The sequence below is a fragment of the Anabrus simplex genome, chromosome 5, assembly GCF_040414725.1.
Source record: "Anabrus simplex isolate iqAnaSimp1 chromosome 5, ASM4041472v1, whole genome shotgun sequence".
Taxonomy (NCBI): Eukaryota; Metazoa; Arthropoda; class Insecta; order Orthoptera; family Tettigoniidae; genus Anabrus; species Anabrus simplex.
Window position 1 is genome coordinate 173,720,809 of NC_090269.1, and position 19,728 is coordinate 173,740,536.

General features: G+C 41.3%; 1 protein-coding gene across 2 annotated transcripts in view; it reads right to left on the bottom strand.

The window, feature by feature from the left end:
- LOC136874735 (UDP-glycosyltransferase UGT5) overlaps positions 1-19,728 on the bottom strand; it is a 115,327-nt gene that overhangs the window by 16,468 nt on the left and 79,131 nt on the right. Inside the window, exons 5-7 of one of the 2 annotated variants that reach the window (XM_067148402.2) lie at positions 16,467-16,703; positions 14,451-14,667; positions 12,063-12,282 (exon numbers count right to left, since the gene is read on the bottom strand). In XM_067148402.2, coding sequence (XP_067004503.2) covers positions 12,063-12,282; positions 14,451-14,667; positions 16,467-16,703 — 674 coding nt within the window. The remainder of the gene's footprint in view (positions 1-12,062; positions 12,283-14,450; positions 14,668-16,466; positions 16,704-19,728) is intronic. The other variant, XM_067148403.2, reaches the window with a different exon arrangement.

The window sequence follows — 19,728 nt, forward strand, 5'->3', positions numbered from 1 at the left end:
CAATGAAAGGGAAAATGAAACATCCGGCCTCGAACTGCATTCGGAGTCCCTTCCATCAACATATGTTCAAAATTTGAGATCTCTGCGTGCCGTAGATTTGGCTGAGTATCGCGCACACATACACAGACAGACAGACAGACAGACAGACAGACCCTTCCTTTTATTATTATACAGATATGTATTTGAAAACCTACAACCTGTTTTCCAGTCAGTGACCGGGTCAGGGATGGAATGAATGAAGCCCCTATCTTGCGGCGAGGATAGCAATTGTGCCAGCTGCCGAAGCCTGTCGCACTGCTCCGGGGGAATGATTAATGACTGAAAGATGAAATGAAAGTGTAAAGGAGAATGTTGTTGGAATGAATGATAACAGGAAAAACCGGAGTACCCTGTCCCGCCTCCGCTTGGTCTAGCACGGAACCACGGAACCCAGCGGTGAGAGGCTGTCGCCTTGAGCTGTGGCAGAGGATGGTTCGCGCGACTCTGCCTCATTGCGTGTGACGTGTGGTGTTCTATTATTCTCTAGTGTAATAACGTAAAGTGAATATGGCAACAAACGACATCAGGAAAAATACAATTAAATGTGCTTTCCCCGATAAGGCCAATAAACCTGGACCTGCGGAAATACACGAGTGGATCCAGCAAAGTTTAAAATTAAATGACGACCAACTGGAGGCCATACAACTTGACAATTTGGAAACGGCAGTCTACATCAAGTTAACCAGTAAACTGTTAATGGAGAAGATCTTACTCACGACCAATGCACACTCACAGGTACGAAAATTTAATGGCCCTCTATCTGATGTGGTGATAACATGTGCAGACGTGGATAGCAAATTAGTGAGAATCATGAACCTCCCCAAAGAAACGCCAAATGAAAGAATACTGTCTTTCTTTAGCAAGTATGGAAAGGTAAGGGAAATCTGGAATGAGAGGTGGTCCTCAACCTATATTTATAATATATACAGTGGAATTAGGGCCATGCGTATAGATCTAAAAATTGCCATACCTCCCATTGTCTCTGTAGAGGGCTACAGGGCGCAGGTAGTATACGACGGGCAACCGAAATCCTGTTTTTTTCTGCAATGTTACAGATCATTTTAGACAAGACTGTCCTGTAAGGCGAGGTGAGAATGGCAATAAATCCGGGCCTAGACTCCTCAGTGAGATAGTTGCCAATATAGACTGTAACAGTGACTCACCGGATGCACTCGAGTCAGGGAGGATGTCTACAAGCATAGTATACGTAGAAAACCCTGTCCCAGTCCAACCACAAGCGGCAGAACAACAACACACGGATGATTCACTTAGCCACTCCACTGTCGTTTCGCCGACACCAGTCAGCCTGGTTGCCACACCAACTGCAATATGTACACAACAACAAACCTCGAACAATATGATAATTGAAGGCATACAGTTCCAAACGTCACCGGCTGCTCAATCATACTACGGACTTTTATTACAGATTTTTACATCAGCTCTATACTGAAGATCCTGCCAACCCGAAAACGTACCAGCGAATCAAGCAGATACGAGCTCAGCTTTTAACACTGCACAAAAGATACCAAGAAGGTTTGAAAATTCGCGCTCGAGATAAACATTATAACAGTGACGCGGCTCCTTCCATATGTCACTTACTTCGAGAATGTCGCAGGGGTCGACAAAAATATATCCATCAGCTTACTACCCAGGACGGACAAATTGTTCAAGACCACCCACGGATCAAGAAATACTTGAAAACTTCTTTCCAGACTTGTATGGAGGAGGCGAATAACACATATTGATCACCGACACACGTTTTTCGATGGAATACTTGGAAGGATTCAGCACCGTGACCAAGGCAGTCTGACGGCTGAGTTAACGGAAGACGAAATATATCGAGCAATCAAGCAGAGCGCGTCACATAAATCACCAGGAATACATGGACTGGGGAAGGAATTCTATGTACAGCTCTGGCCAATCATAAAAGACGAAATTGTGCTGATACTCAACACCGCCCTGCAACCTGGATGGAACATCGAAATGAAGGAAGGTCAAATAGTTCTAATCCCAAAGAAAGGAAACCAACGACAACAGCCGACTTTAGAACTATCACACTCCTCAACTTTGATTACAAATTACTCACTCGATGCTTGAAACAACGGCTCAATAATTTCTTAGAAGATGTAACATCCAGCCAACAATCAGGAGCTGTTCAGGGTAGAAGCATTTTGAACACTGTCTGTGCCATTCGCGATATGATTAGTAGGTCATTCGTAGAGAATAAACGGAGACAGCTGATCTCCTTGGACTTTGATCACGCATTTGATAGAGTCAACAATGGTTATCTGATCGAAGTGTTCAAAGCATTAGGATTCACTATGCCTTTTACAACTCTGATAGGTAAGATACTGACTGACAGCTCTTCTAAAATTACTGTGAACGGTTATCTTTCAAACCCTATCACAATTAAACGAGGGGTACGGCAAGGTTGTCCCTTATCAATGATGCTTTTTGTGCTCTCCTTGGAACCCTTTATTACCAATGCATCACGCACCTTACCCCCGGTATGATCGACATCTTTGCGTACGCTGACGATGTCACATTACTTATGGATCGCAATGCTGACTACCAGCGTCTTTTCACCGAGCTAGACACTTATGGACAATATTCCGGCGCACATCTCAACTTCCAGAAAACTAAAACTATGCGGATAGGGCATCGAAGCAGGGCCCCCGGAAATGTTCCCTCGTGGATCAAGATCACTGATGAGATTAAGATACTTGGTATCCTGTTCTCTAATAGCATCCATCAGATGATACAGAAAAATTGGTCCCTTGCACTTGCATCTGTGAAAAGTATCCTGCAACAGGTTAAATATAAATTCATGGTGTTACAACAACGGGTGCAATATGGCAATATGTATGGTCTAAGTAAAATCTGGTATTTAAGCCAAATTTTACCAATGCCAAGAGTAGTTGGTATCCGTATAGCTTCAGCAGTAGGCTGGTATCTCTGGCAAGGATCACATTTCCTCATCGTAAGATCTACACTCATGTTAGCTACATCGGAAGGAGGTCTTGGTCTTATTGATGTACAGCTTAAAAGTAAAGTGCTCTTCTTGTTACGGAATCTCAGAATGATGCAAGCAGCAGGAAATCGTCGCTCCAACGACTTATTTCTGGAAATGTGTAACCCTGAAGAGATTAAGAACCCGCCAGCATTTTATGATATCCACCACCACGCACCACATGCACGGTATATGCGCTGTGAGATGAGCTACGTTCCACATGATCTCCTCTTATTTCCAGAAATAACAACGAAGAAACTTTATAAGTATATACTTACACAGCAGTATCAAGCCCCGAAAATAGTTTCGGACAGCGATGTGAATAAACTGGTCTCGAGTCTGGAGGAACATCTAAAAATCGCATTCTCCCTCCAACAATATGTGATACTTGGTATAAGGTAATTCATGATATCATTCTTACAAATAGCAACCTCCAACGGATCCATATGCAGGAAAACGACGCCTGTGGGTTTTGCCGAGCTCCTAGGGATACAATTCAGCATAGACTGACGCAATGTGACGTTACATAACAGGTGTGGATTGACTTCAAAGTGAAACTTAAATGTGTCATAAATCAGCCCCAGATCTACATTGCCTCTGAGTGGATTATTAGACCTACCTTTAGTTTGAGATCAGCTCAGCTAAATAATACCATAGTGCTCCTATTAGGCAGTTATGTACATTGTGTGTTATAAGCCAAGAGACCATACACCCAACAAGAGTTATTTGCAGACATCAGTATCGTGTACACAACGCCCTCGCATCCCCCCAGAAGAAGCGATATATTGGGGAGTATATTAATAAACTTGTAGTAGTCATCTAAAAACGCACTTGTGTTAATAGTTCCTACTATAAAATTTCTCATCTCTGTCACAAGAAGTGTCATTTAATAAGCGACCTTAAACAGTTGTAAACAAGTCCCTATGTTATTTAGATTGTGTTAGTCATTAATTCTTTTAGCTCCTATTGCTGTGACGCCTGGTTGTTTGGTATCTTGGGATTAGTATACAAGGCTGTGTGTATTTGATGGATATTTTTGCTTATTTATCCCTGTACCGGGCGGTACACCTCTACGCGACGCAAGTTCAAATCTTGCGCCAATTGAAACGTCTCTACTGGAGAAACCCGGAACTTTAACCACTGAACTAACTCTACTAGTTATCAGAAGAGGTCACTGAGTGTTTTTGATTTGCTTTTGTTCTTCATTGATCAAGAAGTGTGAACATTCTCTAACAGATGTCTCTACCAAAAAAACTATGGTAATACACTCTGACGCAATGGAATGAACTCTCTTGAAGACATTTTGTATTCTTAAGTTTTGTCTTTACTAAATTTTGTTCTTTTATTTTTGGGGTTGGCAATATTAATCTTTCTGTCCGCCAGTTTTGAACTCAGCAACTCCCAAATTTCTTTAATTAATTTCTGACCAATAGTGTCTTTCTTCTTCGATGTTGATGTATAACTTTTAGCGACCCAATAAAATTGAGGAGGTGTGTCTACTCATTCCTGAAAGGTCTCGAATTTTCCACGAGGATATAAAAACTGCTGATTTTCTTGTCTCGGTGCCACTCGTATAACATCTTACTCTGTGTGTGGATATGTAGCAGGGGGCGGGAAGCGCCTCTTTCTTCAAGCAGCAGCTCTTCTACAAGGTAATGGCCTTTTAACATCTTTATTTCTTGCTGGTTCAGCAGTGTAACTCTCGGGGATGGTTCGAAACCTTTAATATGTAAACAACTAAACATGTAAACCCTTTTTCTTGCTAAACTTCTGTTTTCTTGAACTTTAAGTCGGGGATAGAGAGTGCTTTACTCTCTCGAGTTCCCTTTCATTTTGAAATGCAGGTGACTACGTTTTCATAACCGTTCTTCTCTTCTTTAATGTATCAAAGTTTTCTCATACGGGTCACCTCCCTAGCTTGGGATTAGCCCCTGTGTATCGGCCTAGAGCCACTTAGGTTTTAAAGGTGTATTTTGGAGTGCAAGTTCACGCTTCCAGTTCCTTCTGTATTTTGGGCCAGTAACTCATCCTGATGTTTTGTTTCTTCATGCAAAGGCCCTGTAGGTTGGGTATTAGATACCCCTGTTTCACTGTATGTATGCCTTGAGGGCAGTTAGGAGTAAGGGTTGTTGTGGCCTTTGATAAGGCTTGTAAAAAATCGAGAGCAGGTCAGCTCTTTCTGGTATTTTGGAAGGTGCCTCTAGGAGGCCTGACATTATTAAGCGGGAGCAAGAGCTCCATGTAATGAAGGGGTTTTTCTGCCCTTTGTTAAATTGTGGGTGTGAGCTGGGAGCTCAGACTTTGGGGCTTGTAGCCCAGAATTCGTATAGTTACTGTGTACCTGATTTAACTGTTGTTATTTGTTGTACGCTCAGAATTCTATGCTACCATTGTTAAGTTTTGAAAATATAACCTTGTTGAAATTTTAATTCATCTTTCGAACTTGTAGTTAGACCCATTCCAGCCCTCACCTTCTTTCACCTCTGCTGATCCACCAAAAATCGTAACAATCCCAATTATTGTACAGTATATTGTGTCAGATATCATTTTACCCCACCTAGTCTTTGAATCACAGACTGCATGTGTTTGTTGTTTCCGAATCTCAGTTTTGAAGTATAATGGTATTTGCATTATATGTATTGTAATATAGTATGTTGTCAATAAAAAAGAGGCTACATAGATATGTACTTCCTTATAGTTATTTTCCTAAATTTTCATGCTACTATTCTTTTAAGGCATATATTTAATTTTCTTGAATTTTGTATTTTTATTCTCACTCTTTTTGTGTAATGCTGACTCCTAGTTCCTTTCAGCTCTACTGTTTACCAGTGAACCCTCACCCGGTTTCTCCAAATTAAAGGACTCGCCTTCCTGGCAGAAACCACTAGTTCCAGTTACTAGAACTGGCTCCTGGTTTGAGCCCGAACGCCACTCTATGTGGCTTGTCTTTAAGTTTTCCGCTGAAGCTTCGTCTCCTTGGACTGGACATGAATTCGTCATAAGAATTATGCTTAAGTTAATTGCGTAGGCCTGCCACGAAGTGCACGATTTTACTTTTCAACATTCAGAAGTATCTTTTGTGGAGCAAGTTTTACAGAATATTCTTCGGGAACTTCAGAAAATTTAAAAGGTCACGTATTTGAAAATTGTACTGCCTGCGAATATTAAGTATTCAATATTTTTGGAACTGTGCATTTAACAGAGTTTTAATGAAATTTTTTTTCCTAGGGGCTTTACGTCGCACCGACACAGATAGGTCTTATGGCGACGATGGGATAGGAAATGCCTAGGAGTTGGAAGGAAGCGGCCGTGGCCTTAATTAAGGTACAGCCCCAGCATTTGCCTGGTGTGAAAATGGGAAACCACGGAAAACCATTTTCAGGGCTGCTGATAGTGGGATTCGAACCTACTATCTCCCGGATGCAAGCTCACAGCCGCACGCCTCTACGCGCACGGCCAACTCGCCCGGTTTTAATGAAATTATCATAAACCTTCCTATGACGCCTTTATCTACAGAAGCTTTATCCTTCAGTACTCCCACTCTACATTCTTGCTCACAAGTTTGACACCTAGCCATTTTACAGTATCGTAGGACAAAATCTCTTTTTATCTCTTGCTTGTATTGAAATCTATCAACGACTATATAACTAATGTATCAAGGCTGTGCCTTCTTGTCATGTTTTCCATTAACTAAACCTATGGGTTGGTTTCACGTAGCATAGCCTATCTTGATACAGCTTTAACCTGCTTTATAGATGTCCTAGACTTTGGTCTAGCTCTTTCTGCGCCAATCGATGGCCCTTTAAGTTCTATGTCTAGCACTTTTGTCACTCTCTTTGTATTTTTGTAAGTTTAACCATTTTAAATATTGATGTTAATTCTTCTAATTTATCAAAAATAAATTATGCATTAATTATTACCACTATTTTGAGATTATGTCTCTCTTTTCAAACTTGTTAAATTCACTTTTTGGCATTTTCTGATTAATTATTGAATAACAATGTAATTGTTTTGTGAGATTTGTGGTTTCCCGTCTCTAATTTACTTTATTCCTTTAATCTTCCGTTCTTAGCCCCAAATATTGATTACCCTACCCCAATATTTTCCACACAAGATGTAGATGTTCTGTCCTTATAGACTACTTGCATCAAGTGCCTTGTTTCCCTTGTTGACATTTTTTGTGGGCGACCAACTCTTTCTTTGTGTATTAACAACTCCCTTTCGTTGAATCGCTTATTTACACTCTGCACAGTCGAAAGACTCCTCCCAACGATGTTTGCAAATTTTGGAGTACGACTTCCCTTCACGAGTTAATGAGACAATCCGCCGCCTCATTTCCTTTCCTTTGGGACCCATCTGAACCACTTGTATCCCGCCAGTCACTCAATACAGCTCGTTAATTTACAGTCAACGCCTGAAGGAGACTGAGTGTGACGGACAGTTGTTTCCTTGAATACTTCTGTCCGGGAAGAACTGGACATTACAACGTAAACATTGCTCGTTTCCACACACAAATACGGTCTTGGCTGATCTGTAGTATTGCGAGAAATCTCATGCCCAAGGAGAAGAGAGTGCGCACAGGAGATATTAATCGACTTATAAGTCGCTTACTGTAAAATATTTTACTGTATGAGTACTTATGCACATATCTGTAGTATATAGATGAGCGACATTTGAACACCATTCACACCAGAGACTGGCTTCGTAATGAATGAAATTACCAGCATCGCTCATACCTCAATAACTTTCATATCGTCAAAGTCAAGGATATGACTGCGACAGATCAACGAAAGTAAGACATTTACTCTAGCGAGTGGTCGCTAGCCGAAATGTAACGTGAGTGGTCGCGCGTGAGACTTTCTCTCACATTAAAGTAGTATGACATTTTTCACAGTTTTGTGGAGCGTAAGGCTGTAATTTACTGTTGAAATGAAACTCAAGTACTACCTTATTGAAATAAAAAAAATGAAATGGCATATGGCTTTTAGTGCCGGGAGTGTCCGAGGACAAGTTCGGCTCGCCCGATGCAGGTCTTTTGATTTGACTCCCGTAGGCGACCTGCGCACCGTGATGAGGATGGAATGATGATGAAGACGACACATACACCATGCCCCCGTGCCAGTGAAATTAACCATTTGTAGTTAACATTCCTAACCCTTCCGGGAATCGAACCCGGGACCCCTGTGACCAAAGGCCAGCACGCTAACCATTTAGTCATGGATCCGGACATAAAAATGAAATGATTAGCTGTTTATTAAAGACACAAATTACTACTTAAAATAACATATGCAATGTACATAAAAATAACTTCCGTTCTGAAGTAAACAAAACTTCACACATGCATTATATCTAGTAGTATTTACGTACAAAGCAAGGTTTCTGAACACAATAACATTTTCAAAAACAAGAAGTCCTCATAATACAAATAGTAACGCGTACAACAGGAGTAGTTTCCCGCTCCACTTCAACGTAACACCAATGCCGTTAGTCGCGCGATGAGAGAAACTCTCACGGAGCGCGCACGGACACATAGTAACCTTTGTTCTGACTACGGGAGGGGGTGCTTACCCTTCAAATGTGAATCGCTCTACTCAAGACAGTTATAAACTCAGCTAGAAGAGGGAAGAGTCACCTCCCTTTCATCACTGTGAAGTAATATCACAATAAAAAATAATGTGAGAGAAAATCTCATATAGCGACCACTCGCGGTTTAAATACAGGTCTGGCCAGCAAAAACATGACACTATTGCACTTACCTGATGTTGTCTTAATAGGCCTACAATTGTAAAGTAAAACAAAGTATTCATAAATTAATCATAAATATAAGATCAGTGCAGTCTAGCTTAAGCCAGTGAGGAGGACGGACGTGTCGTGTGGCGTGCGCCTGCTGAGTGGAGTGGATTAAGAGTGAGGAAGCGGTAAGGTCAAGCGGTCGGCAAGGAGATAGATACGATGAATTGGGTAGACGTAGAGGTTATGAGGAAAGTAGTAAGAGAAGTAATACAGGAGGTATGTCCGTTTGAACAATTAAAGAAAATGCTTCAAGAACAAGGCCAGGAGCAAGAAAAGACGAGACAGTGGATCCAGGATTATATGAAGAATACGAAGGCGATGATAGAAGGCAGCGAGAAAGAACTGGTGTCACTAAGAGAGAAAATAAAAAATATGGATGAAGAGATGGTAAACCTGAAGAAAGAAATCGAATTCTGCAGACAGGAGCGCAAGAAGAAATCCATATTTATTTATGGGGTGGAGGAAGACAAGGCAGAATCTAAAGTGGACATTATTTACAAAGTGGTAGATGTTATACAAAAAAAAAATGAAAATAAATTTCAGTGAGGTAGATATAGACAATGTGGAGAGAGTTGGCAAGGTGGAAGGGCACAGGCCCATAAAAGTGTCGCTGCTATCTTCATTGATGGCAGACATAGTGATAAGGAACGCTGGTAATCTACAGTGTGAGAACATTAGAATTAAGAGAGATTTCGGAAGAGAAGAGAGTAGAAATTTTAAAATTCTTAAGAAACATCTTGTGAAAGCAAAAATTCAGGGATTGAAAGCGTATATTAGTGGTCAGATACTTGTGGTGAGCGACAGGTATTGGACCCGTAAGTGGACAATATCGAAACTGAAATTAATGGATGAGAGTTTGAGGCAAGAAGAAACTAGCAGGGCTGACAGTTCGAGGCAAGAAGAAACTACCAGGGCTGATGTACATACTGTAAATGAAGGAACACTGAGTAGATGGGGTTCCTGGGAAGAGATCATGAAAAGAGCTGAAGAAAAAGTAAATGCAAGAAGGATGGAAGTAGTCAGGAATTTAATGGACGAATTAGTGTCGGAAGTCTGCGCGAGGGAAGAAAAAGAACCACAGGGGAAGACAAGCGGACAGAATCGGAGCGAGAATAATGGTTTGAGGGAGGAAGCAGAAGTAAGAAGTGCCGTGATCAAAGGGAGAAGCTTGAGTTTGAAGGACCTATGGGACAAAAAAGGAAAAATGGAAGGAATAATTACGAGAAGTAAAAAGTCAAGTAACAGTAGTAAGTAACATAGTTTGCCTATGATGGAGGACAGAAGCGTAGTTATGGTGGTGTTTGTATGTGTGTATTTACTCAAGTAATGGGGCCTGTATCTGTAGTATAATTGTAATTGAAGTGATGGTGTCTTTAGGTAGAAGATGGATAGACCAAGTGTATGGTATTTATTCAAGTGATGGCATGACGGAGATCGTATTGGTGAGTGATTTATTAGTTAATGATAAGAGGTATATATGTAAGGATGTGTGGTATGGAATTGAAGAGAATGATTGTGGAGTGCGATGGATGGATGATAAGAGAGGTAGTGAAGCTTAGAGGGTATTTATTCAAGTGAAGAATGATAAGAGGTAGATATGTATTGATGTTTAGAAGTTGGATCAGAGTTTAGATGGATGGATGATAAGAGAGGTAGCGAAGTTTAGATGGTACTTACTCAAGTAATGATGTCTATATGTGTAGTGTAATTGTTACGAGTTTGGAGATATAAAGGAGGTTGGATGGTATCTACTGGAATTGAAGTGTTAAATATGAAAGGTGATGATAATAGATATATGATGGATGAATGATAAGAGAGGTAGCGAGGTGATAAGGTGTTTTTAAGTGTACTGTAATTGTATGGCACTTATTCATATAATGGTGTCTTGAGATATAAGATGGATGGATTGTTGAGTTCGAAGGGCATTGTAATGGTTAAAGTACGTATTAGCAGAATGTGAGTGTAACGGAAGTATGGAATCAGCAAGCACGAGGGAGTCAAGTAGAGGAAATGTAGTAGGAATGGAATGTGCTAAGGTTAGCGTGTATGGGGTCTGTGACATTCATAATACCGCTGAAGCACGGAATCAGCAACCCTGAGAGAGACAAGTAGAGGAAATGTAGGAGGAATGGAATGTGCAAAGGTTTGTGTGTATGTTCAGCAGGGGCATGGTGGCGAATGGATGATAAGAAAGATAGCGAAGTTTAGTGGGTATTTATTCTAGTAAAGGTGTCTTTATGATAAGAGGTAGATATGTAATGATATGTGGCATGGAAATGAAGTGAATGATTGTTGAGTTCGATGGATGGATATTAAAAGAGATAGCGAAGTTTAGAGGGTATTTTTTCAAGTGAAGGTGTATTTATGGATATTAGGAAAGATAGCGAAGTTTAGAGGGTATTTATGCAAGTGAAGGTGTATTTATGTGTATTGAGACAGTATTGGTTTTGATTTATTAGTTAATGATAAGAGGTACTAGGATAGAATTAGTATAGATTTAATGTTGTAATTAGTTATAGGCTTAATTCAGATGTAGGGGGTGCCCTAGCATGTGAGCTGGTCATCCGTCCATGTTAGAGGCAGCTTAAGATAGATTAGTATAGATTTAATGTTGTAATTAGTTATAGGCTTAATTTAGAGATAGGGGGTGCCCTAGCATGTGAGCCGGTCATCCGTCCATGTTAGAGGCAGCTTAACAGATTTAGCTAGGGGTGGAACCTTGCATGGTTGCCCGGTATTCCGCCTGTGTAGGGTCCACCAAGTTAGTAGTATGTACTTTGGCTTAGGCTGGACATTGTTATTTTTCTTTATAACGGATCAAATGGGTATTATTACTGTAGATCTAAAGAAAAATAATAAATAAATCTAAAATCTAAATCTATAAGATCAGTGGATTTTATAAGACAATGTGAACAATGGTAGTATTCCAACCCGTCGCAACATGCAAGTTAGAAATATAAGTGCAATATGTTGTACTGGCCAGCACATCTTTTCAGTGTATGTATGTGTGGCAACGCGGAATGCAACATCGCAGTTATAAAATAACTAGGTTCAGTAGAAATGGGGAAGAAATGGTAAGCCTAGTTGTGCTTCCCCTTAATCACCACCACCCACCACCAATTTCAGGTTACGCGGACTCTATTTTTTCTTTGGTAAGACTCATTTCAGGTAAACTAATATTTTACATAAGGGAAAGCACGAGACTGATTTGCAAACTTACTTAGGATCGTTGATGAGTTCCGTCACCGCAGAATGAATTTCTTCCTCAGACGATTCTTCCAGGTCAACCTTGAGAGCAATGCCAGCATCCACGGCCCTAAGAGTATTGGGTTCCTGATCTGCTACGAGTGGTACACCGAGAATGGGAACACCATGGAATATAGCTTCTTGCATGCTCAGAGCCCCTCCTTGGGTTATGAACAGTCTGATACTACTGTGTCCTGGAAGAAGAAGAAGAAATGAGGCTACATTGATATACCAGTAAATACTCTTCAAATATGGGACTGCTTCAGTGCGCTATCTTGACGACAGCACGTGTACAGGGAACGACTTGTCTTCTGCTTTTTTTCTTCTTGATAGACCCCGTTCGATGCCTGAGTATCTCATATGTAAATATATTGTGTGTAGATAATTTGTGACCAAGAATGTGCAACATTGTTAGTGAATGTTGATAATCCATTATAAGTTTTTGCGGTATTTATTTCTTCATGCAACCCGATAGTGATCACTTGTATGTAGGTAACATATGGGATCTGAGATCGACACCAGATGGTATTAAGTGATATTGTAAATTGTAACAAGTCCTCACATGATAAATTCATTGGTGAAAATTTAATGAGTGTCGAATTTCCACGGTAGGGATGTCGAGGTATGTCCGACGTAGCGTAAGTCCTCCGTGGCGTGTTCAGATCATTAAAAAGTATTAATTATATTCGATTGTGGGAGTATTCAGAGAAATTGTCTAAATTCGTGATCTGCAAGCACAAATTTGGATCGTTTCCATATGTGTTTATGTTGTGCTAAATCGACCTTTTCCTTGAGATCATATTGCAGACATAATGCCATTTCGAAAGGAGTAATTTCGGGTAGGTGATATCGTAAACATACAAACAGATACTCTGTATCATATACAGCGTGTGGATCGTCGCGCCATTGTGTTAAAAATATTTGAGTCATGAAATAAAGGCCAGTGATTTTACAAATTATATGTGTTAACGACAAGCTTTGGTAGTTACGTATGAATTATCAGGTCACTAGTGTCCCAGTCTATTAAAGTGCCCCATCGTCGCGTTAGGACCTAGACTTGAATAGGCTACGGATTTTTAGAGGAGTGTGAGGTCTCCCTTCATAGAGTTTCTCCGTCGGGGTATTACCCCACGTGTCAGTTATTGTGTATTGCTACCAATGAGTGACCTATATCGTAAACTATAAACATGTGTTATTTATTATCATACACGTCCATAGTTATTATCTGTGTACACTCGAATGTCATTATAAAAAAAATCCTACTGCTGTGGAGTGAACTTGTTCTGAAATATACCGATATGTGACATCATGATATTTGCATATAGCCGCGTGTGATATTTCCACAGGAGAGGTTAAATAGTGTAATTTTGGATTTTGATACTTTAATTGTGACCACAACGTTGATAGAATTTGCGAATCTTAGCTATTTCAGTTTTAGAATAATTGATTTCTAAAATGACATCACAGTGTTTATTCTCAGCATGAAATGTGCATATTTTATCACATGTTCCAGCAACCAGTCTTCGTCAAGTATGCAAGTTTATTTTTACATGTGTTTCTAATTTAGGTGTAAAATAAGTGGTTCGAATCCAACAGGGTTATATTGGAGATATAATAATTTATACATAAAATTGCTGTGTGTTATAAGTTAATTATCATCCCATTCAATTAGAAAGGAATCTAGTTGAGCGTGAACAAGCACCGTGACGTTACACGGAAAGGGGATGGAATATGCATTCATCCGACGTAACTTAGAAAAGCGACTCGCCAGTTATCTGAATAATGTAGCACTTGCATTCGTTCTCTTATCGTTTAGTGTATCTGTTGTAACAGTACATGTCTGTGCATTAAACCTCTTTGCCCGAGTTTATTCGTAGCTATTATTTTTCACCTGACCGCATTTCCGTTTCATTAGTCATATGTTCTCCATTTTTTCTGTCTATATTTATGGTATGAACTGAGCATATCTGAGTTCTGAGTTAGGCCGGAGCATTAGCATTGGACATACGGAACAGTATCCAGTATTGAGTGTTTGTGTGGTGATTTGTAGTGTAGCGAGTAGTGAGTATATGAAGAACTATGTAGGCCTACTGAAAAAAAAAACACCCATTCCCTGTACAAGCGTTAGAGGATTGTTTCCCAGTTGCACCTCATTTTAAAACAATAAGCACCACCACCCCATCACCACCACCACGGGAACAAGAGGCATTAAACAGAGGTGGCAAAAATCCCTGACGTGGCTGGGAATCGAATTTGGGGCCATTTGAACTGAAGGTCTAAACGCTACCCATCCCACCAAGGAAGCGGACACTGTTAAAGGAATGCTTTTCCTCAATTGCACATGAAATGACATATGACTCACCCAGAATATCTTGCTGTGGCAGCCATTTGGATATCTTAATGTTAGGTGGAAGGTCAGCGATGTCCGAGTCCCATTTCCAGAGCACACGCTGAGGTAGCATTCCGAATACGTGCACCAGCTTCTTCCTCTTATCCTCTGAGATAGCATTGGTGGACACAGTACTCCCGAACGACACGTAAATGAAGCCATCCTCCGTGGAGACGAACTGGTCCAGATCCTGCACTGAAGAAGTTTCACTAAAGATAACTCAATGAATAAAAATAATTGCAAGTTAGTTATTAGATGCTAGCGTCACATCAGTCTTAAAATAGACTATACAGAGGGAAGGGGTTAAATGTAAGGCAACTTATTCCACATAGTAGTATCGCGGCCTAGACGTCATTCCCTGGGCACATGGACGAGTTGTCATTCCATTCAAACCTATTGCTACATAATAATCGGGACTGTACTTATAACTGAATCATAACGATCACGTGAATTAAGGTCTGTAGTAAGAGTATATAATATTATCTTAAACTCAGTCAACCTGTGTTTGCCATAACAAATTGACTTACGGAATTCATATGACGATTCAGTATTGCAGGATGCCTTGTCATTAGAATGGACCTCTAAGCGAAGTAGGAAAACTACAATTCAACATCCTTCAGATTTTAAAACTTTCATTTCACAAAACATTTTTTTTAAGTTTCCTGATTAAATTGATAAAATATCAAAAAGCTCATTCTAGGAACAAGGTTTTGACAATTAGAAACTTATACTTCGTTAATATTATTAATCCGTGTTATTTACTGGCCTCCGGATTTCTTAAAACAACTGATATAGGGGGCAGCGATTTCAACGAGCATGTTGGGAAAGCTATGAGTCTATTGTTTCCGTAGTAGCATTGTCATAACAAGTTTGTCTGTCTAGAGGGTGGCATTTATTTACATAATGGTGGGCTTAGTTGGGTGATTATTCAAACCATTTGAGCACCGTGGCGAGAGAACGCGGCGACCGCATATAGACGGGCTATCAAATATAAGTGAAGTTAAAGCGAATACAAATAATTAACTTAGTGAATAAGTGACTGTGAACGCTGGCTATTAAATCAAACGATTTTCCCTGAAGGTACAGTATTTGTAAAGATGAAACTATCCGAATAGATTTGAGAAGAACCCGACTACCATTTTTTGTTCAACAAGTGTTCTGTAAAATACCAGAAGCCAATTCCAAGGACAGTGCTTTATTCCATTGACAAACATAATTTAAAGATTTCAATTAATGACTTTATCAACTGTATCGTATAAACTGAGTATTGTTGTAAGTTGGGGCAATACGTATATTCATTCTTCAATAAGAATTCGTAATTTAAACTTCGTCACTTCCAACAGTTGCCATCTCTATAATTACCAACTCCATCTACCGTGTACTTCTATCCAGAAGTACAAATTAAATTATTATGCTCAGTTAAACTTAATGGTTCTCCCTTTCATAACCTTTTAAGTATAAATAGCTTCATGGTGAAAATTATTTGTACTGCTTAATATTCAACGAAATGTATAAGATTTTCATGTTAGATATGACCACGATACCAAATGATTTAAAATGGAAATATTATTATTAAAGTTCATATAGGTATAATGTCCCTTCTAAAAACACATAGCTCGAAGTAAATACATCATTAGTAAAAAAAAATGTTGATGATTTTCAGTACATGTTAAAGAATTTCTTACATTCCAGTTGAGCCTCCATGCACTAGATCTTGATCTCTAGACCTTTTTCGTCTGCCGGCTTTAACATCTCGTAAGTTCACCTATCAGTGTCTTCTTCCCTCTTCTAGCAGACCCCTGCCCCCGTCTGTGCGTTGAGCTCTGGTCCCATTTCAAACCCCAGATAGATTTTGAGCACACACCTAAATTCATTCCTGTCACTCCTTTTCTTTTATTGATTTTATTAAAGTAAGTAAAATTAGTTTGGGATTTCACTGATCAAGTACACAGTTCATGGTAAATTCACATATCCGTACCAGAATCTCACCTTTGGTAGTGGCTTAGAAGCTTTACAGTGGATGCCCGCAGTGTCAACGAAGGCTGGTACGTTGGGTCGAACTCCGTTGAGAGTAAAGTGAGTATTGGCAATCAACAGGCTGGCATTCCTTTCCAAATCAAGAAACTGCGGTAGCTTGTCTCCTTGTGGATAGTACTGTCTGGCGAGGGACTCCAGCCGAGGAATCATCACCATATCACGATACATGTGTAAACCAGTAGAGATGACCTAGAAAGATGAGGGTGCTAAAACTGATCTTCGATAAGAGCTATGACTATCATAATAATCAAAAATGACAACGCTGAAGCAAGAATGCTATTTAAATATTTTCAGGCAATAGAAAATGAAAGGAATGCAAAGAGAGATACATTACCTGTATTAAATACACTGACTGACAGAGCAAATGCAACACCAAGAAGGAGTGGTTCGAAAGGGATGAAAGTTGGGGAAAAAACAGAGACGGCACGGACGAATAATTGATGTTTATTTCAAACCGATATGCAGGTTACACAATGCGCACGGCATCGACTCAGTAGGATGTAGTACCACCGCGAGCGGCGATGCACGCAGAAACACGTCGAGGTACAGAGTCAATAAGAGTGCGGATGGTGTCGTGAGGGATGGTTCTCCATTCTCTGTCAACCATTTGCCACAATTGGTCGTCCGTACGAGGCTGGGGCAGAGTTTGCAAACGGTGTCCAATGAGATCCCACACGTGTTCGATTGGTGAGAGATCCGGAGAGTACGCTGGCCATGGAAGCATCTGTACACCTCGTAAAGCCTGTTGGGTGATGCGAGCAGTGTGTGGGCGGGCATTATCCGGCTGAAACAGAGCATTGGGCAGCCCCTGAAGGTACGGGAGTGCCACCGGCCGCAGCACATGCTGCACGTAGCGGTGGGCATTTAACATGCCTTGAATACGCACTAGAGGTGACGTGGAATCATACGCAATAGCGCCCCAAACCATGATGCCGCGTTGTCTAGCGGTAGGGCGCTCCACAGTTACTGCCGGATTTGACCTTTCTCCACGCCGACGCCACACTCGTCTGCGGTGACTATCACTGACAGAACAGAAGCGTGACTCATCGGAGAACACGACGTTCCGCCATTCCCTCATCCAAGTCGCTCTAGCCCGGCACCATGCCAGGCGTGCACGTCTATGCTGTGGAGTCAATGGTAGTCTTCTGAGCGGACGCCGGGAGTGCAGGCCTCCTTCAACCAATCGACGGGAAATTGTTCTGGTCGATATTGGAACAGCCAGGGTGTCTTGCACATGCTGAAGAATGGCGGTTGACGTGGCGTGCGGGGCTGCCACCGCTTGGCGGCGGATGCGCCGATCCTCGCGTGCTGACGTCACTTGGGCTGCGCCTGGACCCCTCGCACGTGCCACATGTCCCTGCGCCAACCATCTTCGCCACAGGCGCTGCACCGTGGACACATCCCTATGGGTATCGGCTGCGATTTGACGAAGCGACCAACCTGCCCTTCTCAGCCCGATCACCATACCCCTCGTAAAGTCGTCTGTCTGCTGGAAATGCCTCCGTTGACGGCGGCCTGGCATTCTTAGCTATACACGTGTCCTGTGGCACACGACAACACGTTCTACAATGACTGTCGGCTGAGAAATCACGGTACGAAGTGGGCCATTCGCCAACGCCGTGTCCCATTTATCGTTCGCTACGTGCGCAGCACAGCGGCGCATTTGACATCATGAGCATACCTCAGTAACGTCAGTCTACCCTGCAATTGGCATAAAGTTCTGACCACTCCTTCTTGGTGTTGCATTTGCTCTGTCAGTCAGTGTATTGGGGATGTACAAATGGAGGTATCCTAGATGGTTGAAATCTAGGAACTACAGTACTTCAAAAGGGCTGTGTATAATTAGTTATTAAAAGGCACTTCCAGGAAGGATCCATGGAATATACAGTACAATGTCGACTAACACATTTAAGCACCTGGAAGGAGAAGTGGAAATTAACTGAAACTGAACCTGTTGAAGGCTCGTGTGACTGTAATAAAATTAAACGGAAGAAGAGTTGCTGGTACCATGTCAATACAATGTAGAGTTCCCTCGGGTCTGGATAAATGTGTTCGGAAGATTCATGGTATCCTCTCCAAGGAAATATATATTGTAACTGGCCGTCGATATCCTGCAGATCGACATGGGATCAGTCTTGACATCCGAGCTGATCCTGTATATGTTTTATCAGGGACAGACAGCTGTCACAGGAGTACCTCAACCGTACCGAAAACGTCCACAGACATACGTGACATGTGTGGATGAGCATTGTCTTGTTGAGAGGTCGTACCAAGGTGCTGTCCTCATGTGCCGTTCAGCTGAGAGGGCCCCCCGAATGCCGTCTAAGTTAGTTTGAAATCATCCTCTGTGGTTATTCACACCTTGATGCGACGTCACCGCTTACTTATCCATTACTCCTTACTACAGCACCACTCTGAACGCAGCCATCTCTGCTCTGGTGTTAATGGCAGGTTACTCAGTGGACGATGATCCAACAGTCCACCTGATGGTAGTCATCAGGGCAAAGCGCGAATGACACGAGATATTGTAAAGAATCAGATGGCAGGTACTTCCAAGTAGTTACGTAGTGCGTGGCACACAATATGATGACCCTCCCGTGGTTTGGTTTATCTCAGTCGACCGAAAAATTCGCCACATACAGTATACGGATGCCCTCACGTACTAACTTCTCTGGGATTCACCAGCGAATGTAAAATAGCACGGGAGTGAGCTTGAGACAGCACAGCGAGTATCGATTACAATCGCCTACTCGACAGTTAGACTTCGGGTACAAGCAATCAATCAAACAATCAATCACTACTGATCTGCGTTTAGGGCAGTCGCCCAGGTGGCAGATTTCCTATCTGTACTTTTCCTAGCCTTTTCTTAAATTATTGCAAAGAAATTGGAAATTGATTGAACATCTCCTTTGGTAAGTTATTCCAATCCCTAACTCCCCTTCCTATAAACGAATATTTGCCCCAATTTGTCCTCTTGAATTGCAACTTTATATTCATACTTTGATCTTTCCTATTTTCAAAACCTCAAACGTATTCGTCTACAAATGCCATTCCACGCTCGTAACATACCACTTAGTCGAGCAGCTCGTCTCCTTTCTCCCAAGTCTTCACATCCCAAACTTTGCAACATTTATGTAACGCTACCCTTTTGTCGGAAATAACCTAATTAAGTTGTGCATTCAAGAACTCGATGTATTCTGGAGACTTGAATGAA